At 41.3% G+C, this 17,341-nt stretch overlaps 1 protein-coding gene across 3 annotated transcripts in view; it reads right to left on the bottom strand.

Moving 5' to 3' along the window:
- The window catches only part of mcama (melanoma cell adhesion molecule a), a 57,564-nt gene that overhangs the window by 15,651 nt on the left and 24,572 nt on the right, over positions 1–17,341 (bottom strand). For all 3 annotated transcript variants that reach the window (XM_042008934.1, XM_042008931.1, XM_042008933.1), the window contains exons 2-7: positions 4,931–5,061; positions 4,244–4,472; positions 4,068–4,138; positions 3,898–3,985; positions 2,872–3,051; positions 489–616 (exon numbers count right to left, since the gene is read on the bottom strand). In XM_042008934.1, coding sequence (XP_041864868.1) covers positions 489–616; positions 2,872–3,051; positions 3,898–3,985; positions 4,068–4,138; positions 4,244–4,472; positions 4,931–5,061 — 827 coding nt within the window. The remainder of the gene's footprint in view (positions 1–488; positions 617–2,871; positions 3,052–3,897; positions 3,986–4,067; positions 4,139–4,243; positions 4,473–4,930; positions 5,062–17,341) is intronic.

The following is a 17,341-nucleotide window of genomic DNA, read 5'->3' as shown; positions in this document are numbered from 1 at the left end:
CTGCTGACTGATTGTGAAGACTTGAAGTCGCTGAGTCATTGTGGGAGAATAAAAAACCCTAACCCTAATCCCAAACAGGATTAAAGTACTAAATCAAAACCAAGATTTTCTAAAAACGTACTTGTCCTCTCTGTAAACTTTCATGGCAACCCTGGAATCGCTCATTATTCTAGGAACCACTAACAACAACGTCTGAGACTGTTCAGTTAGGAAAAGTCCAGACCGCAGTCAGCTGAGTTTTTCTTATCCACACACACACACACACAATAAGTGTGTGTCTAACACGGGAACGAGTCCTTTCCATGAGCTCCGTCAGAGTGGCCTCTGGTCTCAGACCCCAGTCTGGATCTGCAGGATCTTCATAGACCCTGAACACTCATGTCTTCATGGGACCCTGAGAGCTCTGCATATCAAAAACATTCCCTACATGTCTATTGTGTGTCACCCATTCTGTCTCTGGTGGGAAGAGAAGAGGCTTCCTTTCTTACTTGTTCTCTGTTGAAAATAAATGGTGGCGGGGGATTGCCATCGCCCTGGCAACGTAGCTCCACAGTATCCCCCTCTCTGACCAAGCCCTGGGGCGACTCCTTCCACAGCTCCACCATGGTGGTGGGGTCTGCACACACACAGAATCAAATTAAGCAGAATTGTTCAGAGAGTTGTTAAAAGATCATTACCATGATGCTGACGGCACAACCGGCTTCCACATCATCTGTAATCCCAAACAAAGACCACCAGGTTGTTTAAATCATTGTACATCTAATGAGCGTAGCACGGCGCTAAAATGTATTTAAGTCTTTTTGTCTGGAACACGAGTTAAGAAACTCACAATAACTTAAAAAAAGGCCAGAAATCTCCTAAAATGTCAAATTATTTTTTATTATGATTATTTTAATCTTATTTATTAAAAATTGACTTTGACGTCCAGAGCTGATTTTCAATATAAATATTTACTTCTTATTCATGAGATCGTGATGTGGTGGTTAGCACTGCGGCCTCACAGCAAGAAGGTTGCTGGTTCGAGCCTCGGCTGGGGGAAGGGTGGAACAGTGGCCTTTCTGTGTGGAGTTTGCATGTTCTCCTCATGTATGTGTGGGTTCCTCCCATCCAAAGACATGGTGTTAGGTTAATTGGTCACTCTAAATTCTCCCTAGGAGTGAGTGGATGCAGCCCTGCGATGGACCAGTGAGTCCAGGTGTACCTGCATCTCATCTGGGATAGACTCCAGCTTCCATGAAAGTTCTATGATGAAGCAGTACAGAAAATGAATACTTTCTCTTTTACTTGTTAAAACACAATTGATTAATTTAAATATACATATTTATTCATCTATTTATTCATATTAGTCAATATTTATCTATAAATATATTTGTAGCATTTATTTTTTTAAATTTGTTTTTTAAATTTAAGGATGGGAGCAATCCTCAAAGAAACACATGTTAACCAGAGGTTAGCTAACCACAACTGGAGAATATGAAAATCCTCTCTGCAGACTTCCTGTCTGAACCTTTAACCTCTGTCTCGGCTGCGTAGTCTCCAGATTTGCATAAGTTAGTCCCAGCACCTCCATGGATGTGTTGGCTGCAGCTTTTCCAACGTGGGCGTTTTATGAATATTCCACTCACAATGTCTAACCACGATAGCATCTGTTAGAGCTGACTGTAAAACACTATGATTCACTACAAATATCTACATATATACAACAGTCTCTTTAACATAATGAAAAATGAATAAAGAGATGAGCCATATAACAGATCTATATTAGACATCGTAATGTTGTCTTTTATTTGATATAAACAGTTTATCAGTTAAGTAAAAGCAGAACAGGACGAGTTACTAAAAGAACAAAAACATGCAAATTACAGACAATATGCTGCTAAAGATAAAGCTAAGTAATAAAAGTGGAGTAAGATTATCTTTTTACTGCATCCCTAACGTAATCTGGATGTGCAGCAGTTGACTCTGTTTTATGTTGTTTTTATTTCCATTTGTGTTTCTCTTTTCATGTGTTGTGTGTGCTTTTGAGTGCTGGCCAACACTTCCCGTTTTTAAATAAACTTTGTAAGTAAAGTTGCTGTGCTTTGCCTCCTAGACTCATCAGAGAAATCCAGACACCTGGATAGTCTGCTAGATTTGATACGATCAGGGACTCGGGTCAGTTTTTTTTTTGGGGGGGGGGGCTGCATTCTTCCAGACTGAGTTTACATTCACGCTGCACAACTCAAATGAATTGGACCTTTTAAATAACGTGATTGCCTCCGCATCAAAGGCTGAATCAAGAATTACTGAAGGAGAACAAAGTACCCGGCCTCCCCCACCCAAACAGAAACGCCGACTTACCCCCAAACGAGGCAGCCCCCCACCCCCCAGCAAACAGACCAGGACTGGAATCTAAAAGGCCAGTGTAACTGTGGTCTTTATCTACAGGGTAATTCGGGTTGTAAGCCGTCTAAGGTGCAATATTTGATCTAATTCAGTGTTTCAGTGGCCTTGAATCCAGTTTTATCCTTCTGTTTGTGAGCTTTTTAGCCAAGGATGTGTTTGTTTGATAGAGGAAAAATCTGGAAGGTTGTCTTAAATCTTAAATCTTGACTCATCAAGTCCTTCCTTCATAAACCTGAACAGAAAATAAAGTAACTAATAATGGAGAATAATTAAGAAAGATAATAAAAATACTGTGTTGCTGGTAGCTTCATTTGTTCAATTAGAAGAGGAAACACTGAACGTAAAGGCAATATTCTGGAGATGCTGTGAAACAAACATACCAATATTACAGACATACATTAACAGAAATCTGTGTGAGACATATGTCATTATTTAATTAATAAGTTGTTCTATCACAGGCAGATTAAAGAAACTGTGTTAACGTACAGTGAACAGTGATGTTGATGCTGTGGGACTCCATAGTCCTGATGGCCCCCGGGACAGAAAAGCTGATCTCACAGGAGAAATAGGCGTCCTTGTCTTTCTTCACCACTTTGTACTCCAGCGTGCTCTGGACAGAGTACAACCCACTGGACTCCCGGGTCACCAGGATCAGCACGTTTACATCTGGAACATCAACAAGACAAGATAGTAGATATGTAGCAACGCTCGATCACCGATCACTGTGAAGAACAGCCTGTTGGATCCATCTGCAACCACCAGGTCTATTTCAATACTTGTGGAGTCTTAGTTAAGAGAGATTGTGTAATAATAATTATCGGAACATGTGTTACTAGTGAAGAATATGCAGCTGCAGCACTAATCCTCTGTCACATCATAGAACAATATGTGAACATTATCATTGCAAAGGCCAACTCTAATAAAAAGTGAATTAAATTAGAGGTTTTAGTCCAGACAGTTCAGGCAGATTTTGTCACCATCTGCTCTTTAAGTCGTCCAGTTAGTTTTAGAAGGTAAAAATACAGTACTGCTTATTTGTATTGGGTAAATGTAAACAGTATTTGCACATCTAGGATGGTACGTCAGCGTGTTAGAGATAATTATTTTTGAAATAGGTAGAGTGGAAGTTGTTGGTTCTGCAGACAGTTTCTTAGGAAGCTATTTCAGTCTGTGGGATGAATCTAAGAAACCAAACATTTTTTATTTGGACTCGGGTTGGTGACTTGTGAACATCTTTTTATTTTATATAACGGCTGACAGCAGTCAGTTTTGTGAATGACATTTTTAAATTATTCATTTATATTAGCTGACCCCCCATAAATAAATAAATGACTCCATTTCCATTAGCTACCATTCTTTATTAACAGCAAGCATCACACTGATCAGCCACTTGTGTGCAGAAAACATGCAGAAAAGATGCCCAAAGATATGAAATCAAGGAGTGTAAACAGGTTTTAATCTAAAGGAGATGCTGTTAAAGCTTGGAGGACAGAATCAGTAGTGCAGACTTACTTCCTGGTGTTGTGGTCAGCGGCACGCCATTCCTGTACCAGGTGATGTTGGGTTTAGGGAAGCCATTTCGAGCCTCACATGACGCCACCTTGACAGAGAGTTGCATTGATCGTTGACAAAAATGGTTATTGTGTTTGTTTATTTCTGTCTCTAAGTTTAAGTCGACCCACCTTAGACGGCTTGTCACTGGTTATAGATATTCCAGCAACAACACCCTCGATGACAGGAGCCTCTGGAGGAGCTGAGACAGACAGAATAAAACAGCTTCAGTATTTCATTTATTGATTTATTTATTTATTTATTGAACTGATTCTTGAACAAAGATATGTGTTAAAGCCTCATTTACCAAACACTCTGAGGTGGGTTTTGCGTTCAGCATGGCCAGCAGCCAGCCCGTTAACCTGACAGAAAAATTCCCTCTCATCAGTGAGTTGGACATTCTGGATAATGAGTAGTGTCCCATTCTGGTCTCGAGCCACCTCAATGCGACCGGTGTAGTCTGTGTTGTTGTCAACTATCTGCTGAGTGACGTCGCTGTAGAATATCCGCATCCGTGAGCTGTTTCCTGCAGATCTCTGTGTGGGGGACGCACAGTCAGAACACACTTTCACTCACTGAAACATACAGCATGGTGAAGAACGCCAGTCTCAATGGCCTGACTTCATACACTGGGATCAACTGGTAAAAGTTATGGGGTTGCAGAATGAATAAACAACTCAAAGAAGGACAAAAATGCATGGAAATCATCTCTGGAATCTGCAATCTGCCTTAATTGTGTTCAGAACACTTGGTTTACTGCAATGGACTGGCAACCTGTCCAGGTGTACCAGTCCCAGGTGCTGGGATAGGCTCCAGCTTCCCTGTGACCCTTAATTGGATGACATGGCACAGAAGATGAATGAATGAATAAAAAATTGTTTTACATGTAATGAAATCAAATAAAAATGATGATGGAATCCTCTATCGGTTTTTGCATGGAAAATAATTGATGATGACGATGATGTCCCCATGACTGGAGTTCAGTTTTACTCACCACAAACCACTGGATCATGACAAAGCTGGGCTTGTTAGTGTCGGTGAAGTTGTAATGGCAGGGAATCTTAGCCGAGTCACCCGCATACACCTCCAGTGTGTCATTCATAGTCAGCTCCACTTTGCTCCACACTGAAAGACACAGATATGCACATAAATCAGCTACAGATACACAACAATGTTAGCAACTGTGGAAAAAAAAAAAAAAATTAAACATACATGCCACTGTAGCTGTGATCTTCTTTAAGGGTCTAATTTGACCTTCAACTTTAATCTAATTCTAACTGCATTGTGTTTGGCAGATGACTGACGGTCTGGCCAGCCAATCTGGAGACAAGCTGCCATGTTAGCAGAACAAAGAAGAAAGGACTTCTTGTCCACATGGAATAATTTTCATCTCCCTTCTGCCTGGCTGACTGTAACCACAATACCACATTTTGGCCAGAAAATTGGTTCCCTAGGCATCATTGGGGGAATGCAAGCAAAAGAAGGCTAGCCAGTTTGACACTGGGCTGTTGATTCAGAGTGCCAAGAGCTTTTCCAGCCATGCTGGACTTGGCAGCATTTCTACTGGGCCCCACTCACACAGCGACAAATGAAAACAAGGATGGCACCAAAAAAAAGTGCATTTTCTCTGCTTAATGTGGTAGAGATGATGGTTCTGAATACTCCCACTTCCCTCCCTTCCTCCTCCTCCATCACTATCAGCGGTTGTTGAGAGATGTTCAACGTAGTGTGATTTAATTTCCCTAAATAAATTAACCTTTTCTGCATTAAGCAGCACACTCTCTTTAAGTGTACAGAAACAAGAGAATAGATAGGCTGTAAGGTCAACCCTGTTATCGTTTCATCTCGCTCCACAGTCTGGGAACCACAAAATTCTTCCTCGAAAAAAAGACCGGTTCGCCTTTAGCTTAACTCCGAAAGTTCTGAGCTGATTGTCCTGCACAAGCCATGTGATCACCGCCGTAAATCGGCACTAGCTACTGTTCAGCGTAACAACATTTTACTTCGAAAGTGGTGGTATGGCCGTCACGTGATCGCTCTACACCAATCAGAGGCCAGCTTCTGGTAAACAGAAAAGGAAGATGGCTGCCTCCTTGGATTCACTGGGCAGCACTGATAGAGAAGAAAATGTCCCAAAATCATTTAAATTGGACAGAAAGGAGCTGAAACCAGATTATATACAATGTAAGAACGATGAGGCAAATAGACTGGAAAGCGAAACCATCTTAAACTACATTTGATTACATACTGTACTTACTAACTTGCCTGTGCTTTTCTTTAGAGAACAGAACCTCTGGTCTGCATTTGTTAAATGTAATTGTTTTCAAGTTTAATAACACAATAAACACTTAATTCAAGTCAATTTAACAGTTTGCCAAGTCAACTTTGCTTATAAAGCATGTTACTGAACAAAAGTGCTCAACAGAAAACAGCTAAGAAGCTAAGAAAAATAGTAAAAAGAAAAAAAAACAAAAGCTAAACAATACAAAAAAACAATGAGAGTTAAAAAAAGCAACAGCCAGGATCCCAGGTCTATCTCACCAGGCAGAATCAGAATCAGAAGCAAATGTACTTTACTAATCCCAGACTAGAAAATTTGAGAATCACAGCGAGAAAAAAACTTAACAGATATGCAGGTCTAAAAATAGAAAAGATAAGAGATGTCAAAGAAATAAGTAGATATATATATATATATATATATATATATATATATATATATATATATATATATATATATATATATATATATATATATATGTGTGTGTGTGTGTGCAAAAAAATATGTATATCCCAAGTTGGTTGGACTCTAGTAAAAAATAATATTCTACCATTTACTTTTACCTAAAGGTTAGCAGAAACAAAGGAAAACAAAGAGCCAGAGCTTGGTCTGGGTGTCCTCATATGTTTTCAGCGTTGGTGGAAACAGACCAAGCATGAAAGGAGCTTTCAAAGTCCCCCTGCTGCCCCCATTCAGCTGTCTCCCCCCATCACCACCCTGACCCACCCTACTCCCTCTCACCATCAATAATTTTCACAACTCATTTTTTCTTTCTGTCCCCCCCACCTCTGCCTGGGCCTGTGCTCAGCCAACCATTTCTTTAAGACAATGGGCGCGCCATTGTTCCCCCACCGGGGTGGAGCAGAGCCCCCTGTGTCTCTCCCATACATACGTACACCCCCACCACTCCAGCCAGCCACTGTAGAGGTTAGGAACAGTTCACTGTTTTCTGCATTTGTTGTTTTACAGCTTTGAGACAAGAAGGAGATTATGGAGGCCAAAGAAGAAAATATGTCACAGAAGTCAGTGTAAAAATGTTGTGTCTTTTTGGGGCCATGCTGGTAACTTTTCAGCTAATCCGATTAGCACTGGGGGGTTGCTGCGGATTTGGCTTCCAAAGCCAACCTGGGACTGCTCTTATCTGTTCCTGTTGTGACTTTATGCACATGGACTACAGCACAAACACACACAACCCCTGATCTACGAACCCTGACAACAAAAACCGCTGCCCGTGGGTGTGCTTGTGCATGCATTTTTGTCAGTCTGCTGTCTGTGTCTGTGTGATACAGAGCTAATTCGTTCAGAAAGAAATCACAACTCCAGAATATTTGTGTGGGCAGGATCAGGCCTGTGACTGGAACGGACCCTGCATGGCCAGCCTGTAAAGGAGGCGACCAGCACAAAGGACCTGGTTTCCACACACAATTACTCCAATAAGTTAACTATAATTTATGCTAAGTTGACACCCAATGTAGTTACATAAATACATTAATCAGCGAAGCAACAATGTGGCAGCAAATATGGAAGTATGTTTAAAATATCCTCCTCTTGTGCCAAAATGATGTGTTTTATTACGCATAGCAAAAAGTCTGCATGACCTTCTATCACAGTGCTAGCAGCAGTAGCAGAACGCCTCTCATTGGCTTCTAAAATCAGCACATCCTGACTACTTTAAAAGCATTAATCTAGGGTTCTACTTATAATTGGTCACATTTAAGTAACTGATAGTTATTGTTTAACTTGGCTCTTTAATTTGATGTATGAAGTTGGCTCACATTTGTCTGTGAAATACTTTCTGGTTGGCATCTTTTATCACAGCTGTAATGTTCGTACAGCATCAAAAATCTAAATCTTTAGTAATAAATCAATGACTCCTGCTCCAAAAAGACCAGCCAGATGCCAAGCTCAAGGTTTTACACCAGCAGTCAGCATTGATCATTTTTCCACAAGGTCATATCTTCTCTGAAATGTTCCTGTTTAAGTTGCATTAAGGCTTAAAGCTGTGCATAAACCAAAGGTTTGGCTGTTTTAAATAATGGATAAATCTGTGAATATGCAGAGTTTCTTCAGCTTCTCAGTAGGCCACATAACAAGGTACATTCATCTTTTAGAAATAGTTTAGGGCCAAAACTGTGGTGGTAATGTTCCCAGCAAACAACATTGTAATGATAGTAACACATTACTACAAGGTGGTGGTTAAAATAAAGAATTTTAAATAAAAAATAGAAAATTATTACTCTTACTTTGAAGTTTTAACTGGAATGGATGCCCTTGATATTTTTAAAGATAAAAATGCAATTACAGTTTACATCTCTGCAAACAGCTTTGACCTTTAAAACATTTCCAGAAAAAATAAAGAGAGATGACAAAAACGTTTCTGTCCCTACCAAAACAAGCTGAGACAGACTCAGAATAATCTCACAATACAAATGAGACAATAATAGACCTAATGAGGGGGCTACTTCCAGGAGCTTTGCATACAGTCACTCATTATGCCCCTGACACACAGACAATAGCCTCAGATGCTAACTAAAGTGGTCACCATTACTGGCGTTCCCATTAAAGCTGTCAGCTTAGGCCTTCAGTAGATCCACAGCTCTGCCACTGATAAGAGTCCAAATCACCTCTGACACAACAAACCAGCCTCATTTACTCACTCTAATCCCACACAGGCCCGGTGAGCCATGAAATGAGACTGAATGCATTTAAGAGCATAAAGCCGTCATCTTAGAAAACGCTGCAGAAATCCTTATATTCACCAGGCTGATTGTTGGAGATACGAGCAGAAAATACAGATGTGGTCTGTTTTCATTTAGTCCAACATCATGCCTATTAAATAAAAAAGGCTGATGGGTTTGAATTTTACAAAATGATGTCCTCATATCGGGTCAGAGACATTTTGGAAACCAGCATGAATTTAAACATTCAGAGTCTCTTGAGTAAAAGTTTTGTGCTTATGCTGAGAGGCCTCCAGAGAGTGGAGGGTGTAAAAAGCTAGCATGTAAGCGTGGATGACAGGGAGAAGCCCTTGTGTGGTACTGGACACCTGGGGGACACTGTCTAGTAATAACATCAAAGGACACACACATCAACAGCCCTACAGTGGAGATGAGAGCTCCTCGTTCACCTGATGTCCTTTCAGAGGCAGCATCTGGCACAAATCTCCCTTCTCTCCATGACGGTGAAGGGGCCAGGCTCTATTCTTGCACAGAGAAAGATGAGGAAGTGCTGCAAATCTCCTCAAAGGCACCTGTAAGTCCCCTCTTCATGCAGCAGAGCATATCACAGCTTGAGGTCAGCTCGGGACCTCGCACAGTCCTCCCTGATCGACTCCGAGGTGGAAACTCTCAGCTTGAGACATCCATAATGTCCACAACATGACAACTTTGAACCATGCAAATAGAAATGACATTTCTGAGAGGACGTGGTCCATTTTTAGTACTGCTTGCTTAGATTCAGACAGTCTCACTAACCAACATTACTGCACTGCAGTAAGACGAGTAAAGAATCTCATGGGACTTGTCAGGAGGTCAAACCCACTGGGTGGGTTTTATTAGTTCTCCCTGTTTTGCTTTGCTGGCTGTGAAGGGAGCTGATAACTGGTAGAAAGAGTAAACATTTGGCTTTCTATAGAGCCTTTTAGTACAGAAAAACATTTAAATGATAAAATATTCTAATAAAATCATCAAATTGGAATAATATGTTTAATTTCAGCTGATAAATGCACATGTTAGTAGTTGAAGTGGTTTATTCCAGCTGGGATTATTAGTCTAACTGGGTTGGGTGCTTCATAATCGTCTCAAAGACCAACATATTGCCTCACGGACACGGTGTGCATCCCCCAGTAAGGCACTGGTAATCCAGATTTTGCTGTCTTTAAAAGTTTTATCTGCCTTGGGATGATCCAATGAAATCCAGGACAAATGTTAGATGGATTTCCTGATCCCAGATAGTATGACATGGAATTTCTAAATCAGGATTATTCTGACATGACTTCGACATTTTGAACAACTGGTTGTGTGATGTCTTTTATCTGCTAGGTTTAGCTTGAGCCAATCAGAATGTGATTCTGAGTAACTTCACTCTGAACCAGCTCCAGTACTTTGCACAGATGATTTCATGAAACCAAAACTTTTCTTGACTATTTCTCTTCATTTACAAAACTAGAAAAAATAGAGTAGAATCTCTGGCTTTGAAAGAAGTGGTAATCATTCCCGCTGGTTAGCAACTTCTCCAGCAGCTGCATCAATTTTTCATCATGGCACCCGGTGGGTGAGACTTCATTAAAGGAGCAAGGTGGATGTTTTATTTATGCTTGTATCTGATGTTCAGCAGTGAGTGCAGCTTGTTCCTCGGCATCCACTACCCATCAATAAAGCTCCCTGCAGAGCTGCTGGGCTCTGGCACGCAGGTTGCTCTGCAGCCACAGGATGGATAATTAAAGGTCAATAGGCTAAACACTGGATCTACATCATAGGGGAGTTCCTGTAGGTATCCGCTGAACAAAAACTAATTTCCACACTGTAACACATCTTTCTGAAAGCTCGTTCTGCAGCCACAGTCATGGAAATAAAAACCTAAAAACATATTTTGGCTATTCCCAAACACTGGCCTCATCCAGCCACAACAACTGGAAATATCATCATGTTGTGACTAACATCCAGAAACTGGACCAGGACGGTCCAGAAATCAATCTGACAACATTATAGCAGCTCTGGGAGGAAATAGGGAAGAAAAAATTAACCCAAGAATGTGTGATTGGATTTCCTTTCCCCAAATGGATGTTTGGATTAAACAATGACCACAAATATGTAGCACATCCTTTCCTATAGAGAGCTGTAACCAGATACTGAAAGCCCTGGAAGTCTTTCCATTAACTTCTGAGCCTCTGGCCTCAGCGCTTCAAATATATAGAAATGTGTAGAAGGCAGTTCTGCAAGCTGGAACTCTGCAATGATATGAACAGAAAATCATCCACATGTGTATGTCAACTTCATTTAATGAGAGATTTGTCATGTGACCAAGCCATGCAAATGCTGTGTCTGTCTGAAAGAATTTTTTTACCTGGTTGTGAAAATTATCACAAACCCTCATCCTGCCCATGTTCATGTCTCATTTTCTTACATATAAACAAGAACAGAGAAGCAAGAACTGTGAGTGAATACATTGGCAGCCTTGTTCCACCTTTACAGCTAATGGGAGCCGTCGTTCTTTTATCTGTCCTGCATGCAGAACTAGTTTCTGAGCAGCTGTTAACACATGACTTCCTCTCCAGGTGTCGGTGCAGCAGACTTCTAAGGCGACTTCTCCCAGTTATGTTTGTAAAGTCATGCTTCTCGCAGTGCTTCATGCATCTGAACGCCAAAGACAGGCAATGAGTCTGCCGGTAATCTCACTCACCAGAACCTGGATGTACACGGCCAGAACCAGCTCATGGTCTTAGATCAGTGAGAACCAGCTTGTTTTTGAGTGAAACGTGAAGCGAGGCTCTCTCGTTCCAGCCTTGCTTTCAACTCATTCCAGCAGAAAGCACTGAGACTGGACCGAACTGGGCCTCAGATCGTTTTGGCAGAGCCAGACTTCAGATAACTGAAATTTACTCTAAATGTCGTGTTTTTAAGAACACACGTCTACATATGCTGTCTCATAGGCATAAGTTTGATATGCAGTATGAGACTATTTTCAGCTTTGTATTCAGAATTTTATTGAGCAAGTTTTGTACCCAACTACTCATCATCCAGGACAAAAACATGAAAAGGCCTCTAAATTGTCTAAAGTTCATTACCAAAGCTGTCAATCATCCAAGAATCACTAAGAAGAGCTATTTACAAGCTTCCATACAAGCTAGCTAAAAACAGAGCAACGCTGGGAAGGGACATACTTTGCATGTGTTGCAGACCATTTTCCAATGAGTGACCCAAATAGCTTGGCTCTTTCAAAAGAAGAAGAAAGGTTTCCCACCCCAGCATAAAGCATCTAAAAACAACAGTGTTGCATGATGGCTGACCAAACCTCTGAATGGACCAGCGATGCAGGTCGGTTTTTAAACTAAATCACATGCATATTAAAGTATGATATGAGTGACTTTGTGATCATGAATGACTGATTCAACCTCATACGGTTAATTTAATCTAACATTCAACAGGCCACGTGATCCCATTTTACTAAAGGTGGACAAAACTGACATTTGATGCAGAAACTGAAAATCCTAGCGATGCCTTCTTCTCTTATTAAAGTGTGTGAAAGACAAGACATTAATGTGACAGGGGCCAGGTATGAGGCTTTGGCCGTCATTCTAATATGATAAAAAAGAGACCTTTGTCCAGTCGGACCTCTGACGACAGCTCACCACTGTTCTCCGACAAAGGCCTTCTTATCCCGGCTCCGGTGGTCATCATCACGCTGCTGAATATCCCTGAAAACTAGGTGCCAACTACATCAGCTCTGTCAGGAAAAGCTTCACTAAGACATTCGTGCAAGACATTTTAGTCTCTGAAAGCTTTTAAAGTCAGTCATAGCAGACATTTTTTTTTTTTTTTTTTTTGCTTTTACTCCGTGGTTGCATGCAATTGTACAGACCGGAAAAATGGTGGCTAGGCTGAATCAGATGATATATTTTAATCACTTCCACCACAGAAGGTCTCTCACATCCTCCATCCCCCCTCAAACCACCATATTGATAAGATATGTTGTCATTGCATATACAGCTAACAGGAGCGAGTCAGATGGACAAGTAAAAGCTTTTTCCACGTTCAGTGACTGTTTGATTCTGAGAAAGTTGGAACATATTCAATGTGTCACAAAGTGAAATGAGGTCAGTGCTCCTGGTGAGACTGCAGCAAGCTTAACACAAAGGCCATTAACCTGCCACCCAAGGGACACTAGGAAAGATTGATTTTAGTAATATGTGAAAAGAGTGAAAGAGAGTCAAAGTGTTGAATCTCAGGCACTCTTAACTAAACACCTCCAACTTTAGATGCTCGTATACAAGCATTTACATTTATTTGAACGAATTTCTACATCTGTGTCTATTATGTGGTTTTTGTATTCAAGCAGAGGCTGTCCTGCAACAAAGGCCTATTTGTGCATTGGCTCTCCTTTTATCCGATCTACAGACGCCTGCCCGAGCTGGCAGGCAAGCGTGCCACACCCAATTTACCGGGATCAAAATGCTGAAGCCCAGCCCCCCACAAATCCCCCCACTGGGAACCTTAATACTCTCAAAGAGAATATCAGAGTGATCACAGGTGCACTGCTGTGTTAATGAGGAGGAAAGGCTACTGCATGTGCCCAGGCCAGTCCTACTTAGCCCCAACACACACAGGATGACAATCAAACACAACCTTAGTTGGACAGTATTCAGTTCTACCCTCATTGAAAACCTTTTGAAACTCAGGGTCAAACAGCCATGCTGGCTTTGCATTCACAGCACAGGTGTGAAAATGGGCAATGCTCCAACCACATCAGAAAATCTGCTTCAAGTTTTCATAGATCCACAGCTGAACTACCATTTTCCCCAGCCCAATATGAGGGAGAGAAACCTGGACCAGGTGCAGATGGGTGAGAAATATTCAGGGGAAAAACCTGTGTAATGAAGCACAACCACAGGAGATGGAGATCTATGTGGAGCAGAAAAGCATTACAAGACTAATGCTGTCAATGCTTCCAAAACATTTAGTTTTCTCCCTTTTCCATAGAAAATGGAGAATCCATGTTAGCTTTCTGAAAATATGTACTTTCTAAAAAGCGTAATTGAGTGTTCTCCCATTAGTGCAGTAAACTTAGAAATGTGCAGTTAATGAACTGCAAATTAATTCCAGTTTTACCTAATTTAGCAAACGTTGTAGCCAAATTAAACATTTATTGTGGTGCATACCAATATAATGTGAATGTGTCTGATTCATGGTAAATGCTAGATTGGATCATCCGTATGAACTCAGCCTAGTTCAAACTGACTGCTGCTGTTAAACGTCCGGCTCGGTCCAGGCTCGATCCATTCACAATGCCATGAAAATGCCTGAAAATACATCATTTCATTTCCGTGCTTTCAACCAATAACAGATTGTTTCGAAGCAATGTCGTAGCCCCACTCCTCCCTCCACCCTCATCTAAAAGCCACCCTAGCAGCTACAACAATGGCGATCACAGTACTGTGCTCATGCTACAGAAGCTAGTTAGCATGAGACAACTTTGAAATCCACACAAATGTCTTTTTTTTAGTCTGCCATCTTTTTCTTCATATGCTTGTGTACATCGTACGGGTTATTGCCCATGCGCCATGTTGTCTTCTCTGTTTTTGGTGTATTTCAGTATCAGCGTTACAGGGCCACCTACAGGCCTTGTATGTAGGGTTGCAATGTATTTCTATGTATAGGTAAACATATTTTCATGTTCATATCCATAAGTTGTTTTGTTGTATTTCGCAAAAAGACCCCAGGAAGAAAAGATGCAGCGTGTTGCTGCAAGCTAATGGGGATCCAAATAAGGAAGAAGAAGGCGACAGCCTGGCATCTGAACTATGCAGAATTCCTTAAGGAAAATATTTTTTTTAGTGCTGGGCAACGGTTAAAATTTTTAATCGCGATTAATCGCATGACATGTCTCTTTCCTTTAAAAGAAGGCCTACGGCTTTATAAAGAAAATGCAGTAAATTTCTCCAACCTGCGACTCTGGAGTTGCAAGAGGCTCTCTGGACCTTCCACAATGCGTCTAAATACATGGCTAAAATATTTTTTTAAATCTATCTTTCTTGTCGTTAGGTTGGAAACTAGGGACTTTTTTTCTTTTACTTTACATCATTTTTAACAAATATCTGCATCCCTTAGAACAGGGGTGTCAAACTCTGGTCCTCGAGGGCAGGTGTCCTGCAGATTTTCATTGTTTCCCTGATCTAACAAACCTGAATAAAATCAAATGGATCCAACAGCTTCTTGTCAACTTCACAATAACTAATTAATTTCAGTCAGGTGTGTTAGATCAGGGAAACAATGAAAACCTGCAGGATACAAAAAAAAAAAACCATTAATGCGCAATTAAAAATATTAACGGCATTAATTAAGTGTTGCGTTAACGCGTTAACGTGCCCAGCACTAGTTTTTTTTTTTTGTTTTTTTTTTTTTTTTACCTCCGTCAAGCCAGAGGTCATGTTTTCAGCGGCGTCTGTCTGTCCATCTGTCTGCTGTGTTTCTGTCTTTCTGTCTGGCTGTCTCTCTCGCCGTCTGTCTGTCTCTCCATCTGTCTGCTGTGCTTCTATCTGTCTCTTCATCTGTTTGTCTGTCTCTCTGTTTCTGTGTTTGTCTGTCTGTCCTTAACATAAATCAAAAGGTTCTGGACAGATTTGGATGAAATTGTCAGGAAATCTCAGAACTGGAACGAAGGAACAAGTGATTAGATGTCAGGAATGAACCGGATTGCTGCCTAGTTCCAGGAATGGTTTTAAAAGATTCTTTAAAATGGGAAGATGGGGGTCATTTTGTTGTTACAGCTTCTAACTAAAAAATAATGCCCACAATTGTTGGCAAAAGAAAATGAGAATGTCTTGATGAAAGTCTGCTTCTCTGAGTGCTTCTACTTTTAAATAAAATGGATTATGTCTCTGTGCAGATGTGGTCTAACTGAGCCATACAACCAAAGCAGCTCTAATGCTGGTTCAAAGCTGGTGCTAGAACTGGTTCTAGTTAACTAGTTCGGTTTTCCACAGTCATGTCACTTTGAATGTCTCCTCCAACACATTTGCGCCTACCTTCAGTGTATTTTGTTTTCCTGTGAAGGACCACCATGCACAGAAATAGTTTGTCACAAAAACATCAATATCAACATGTTTTTCCTACAAACTGGTACTGGGTACTGGAGTCTTATCTTTCACATCCACCAGCTTAAAAAACCTCGGTGGGAATCACAGAGGATTCACATCCAACAGAAGAGGAAGAAAAGAAAGATATTTTACCCAGATAAAAACCTCTGGATGCTCATGTTTTGTCTAGTTAAATTTGTGGGCTTTGTAGATGCACTATGACTCAGTGAAGGACGCTGATTTCAGGTTAGAGTGAGTGCAGCCAAGTCGGTGGTGGAGTGGGGGAGGGAAACCTGTGGAGGAGCAAACAAGGCACATGTGGGCTACTAGAAAACATCCAAGAACAGAACCAGACATTTCTAAGACTATGAGGCTCAATGTTATGATTGATTTTATCCCCTGCAAATCCTGGCATGTGAAAACTTTTCGCTAACTTCTAACTTATCAGCTGCCCCTCTCAGCACCATTAACTCAATTACTGTGTTTATTAACTGAAGGTTTTTCAATGGATTACAGTAACCTTGGGTTTGTGTTCATGTAAACACTCACAGGTCGAAGGTTGAAAACGCCTTCACCGGAGCCTCACTGCCATGTTTTAAAGAGCTAAAACTTTTGTATTTACACAACAAACTTGTCTTGTATTTGACATCTAAACAGTCTTTGCTCCCTGGAAGCTACGACCACTTTCTCCTTCAGCCTCTGCCGGCCGTGGGTCAGACACAATGATATATCTGTGTTCAGAACTTATAACCAGCTGCATTGTGTGATATGAGAAAAGACTTTATCTTCATCTCTAGACTGGGAGTCTCCAGTTCTCAGGGCTAAGCAGACAATATCCTCCACTTGTTTGATTCACTGGGCCAAAACCTTGAGCCGGGTCTGTGGTTATGACTGGTTTCCCAGTCATTGGGGGGGCACTGTGTCCTGCTGGGCCGGGGAAGATGGAGGTGGGGTTCACACTGACTCAATCAGCTGTGGATAGTAGGAGTGGTGCCCCCGTTCCCATGCTGCAGAGGACAGGGGCAGCTGGGAGGGCAGCCAGTAACGCCTGTAGGCAACACCTGTGGGCCCATTCATCAAGCGATTGGTGCGAAGGATTGAAGGGGCAGTGAAAAGAGAGACCACACACAATGAAGTCCCTGCACACACCTGTGCAACTATAAAAACCCTTCCCCCCCGATGCCCTGAAGGAAGATGATTCTATCATCCAGACCACTAACCCAGTTTCTGCCACTGCACAGACAAGCCTTTTTTTTCTCAGACTGACCCCCTGAGCTGCAGCACGGTCCATGTCAGGAGCAACAAACTCGTAAGCAAGGGAGTTATTACACTAG

Source organism: Melanotaenia boesemani, chromosome 15 (genome assembly GCF_017639745.1).
Source record: "Melanotaenia boesemani isolate fMelBoe1 chromosome 15, fMelBoe1.pri, whole genome shotgun sequence".
Lineage (NCBI taxonomy): Eukaryota > Metazoa > Chordata > Actinopteri > Atheriniformes > Melanotaeniidae > Melanotaenia > Melanotaenia boesemani.
This window is presented reverse-complemented; position numbering and strand designations above follow the sequence as displayed.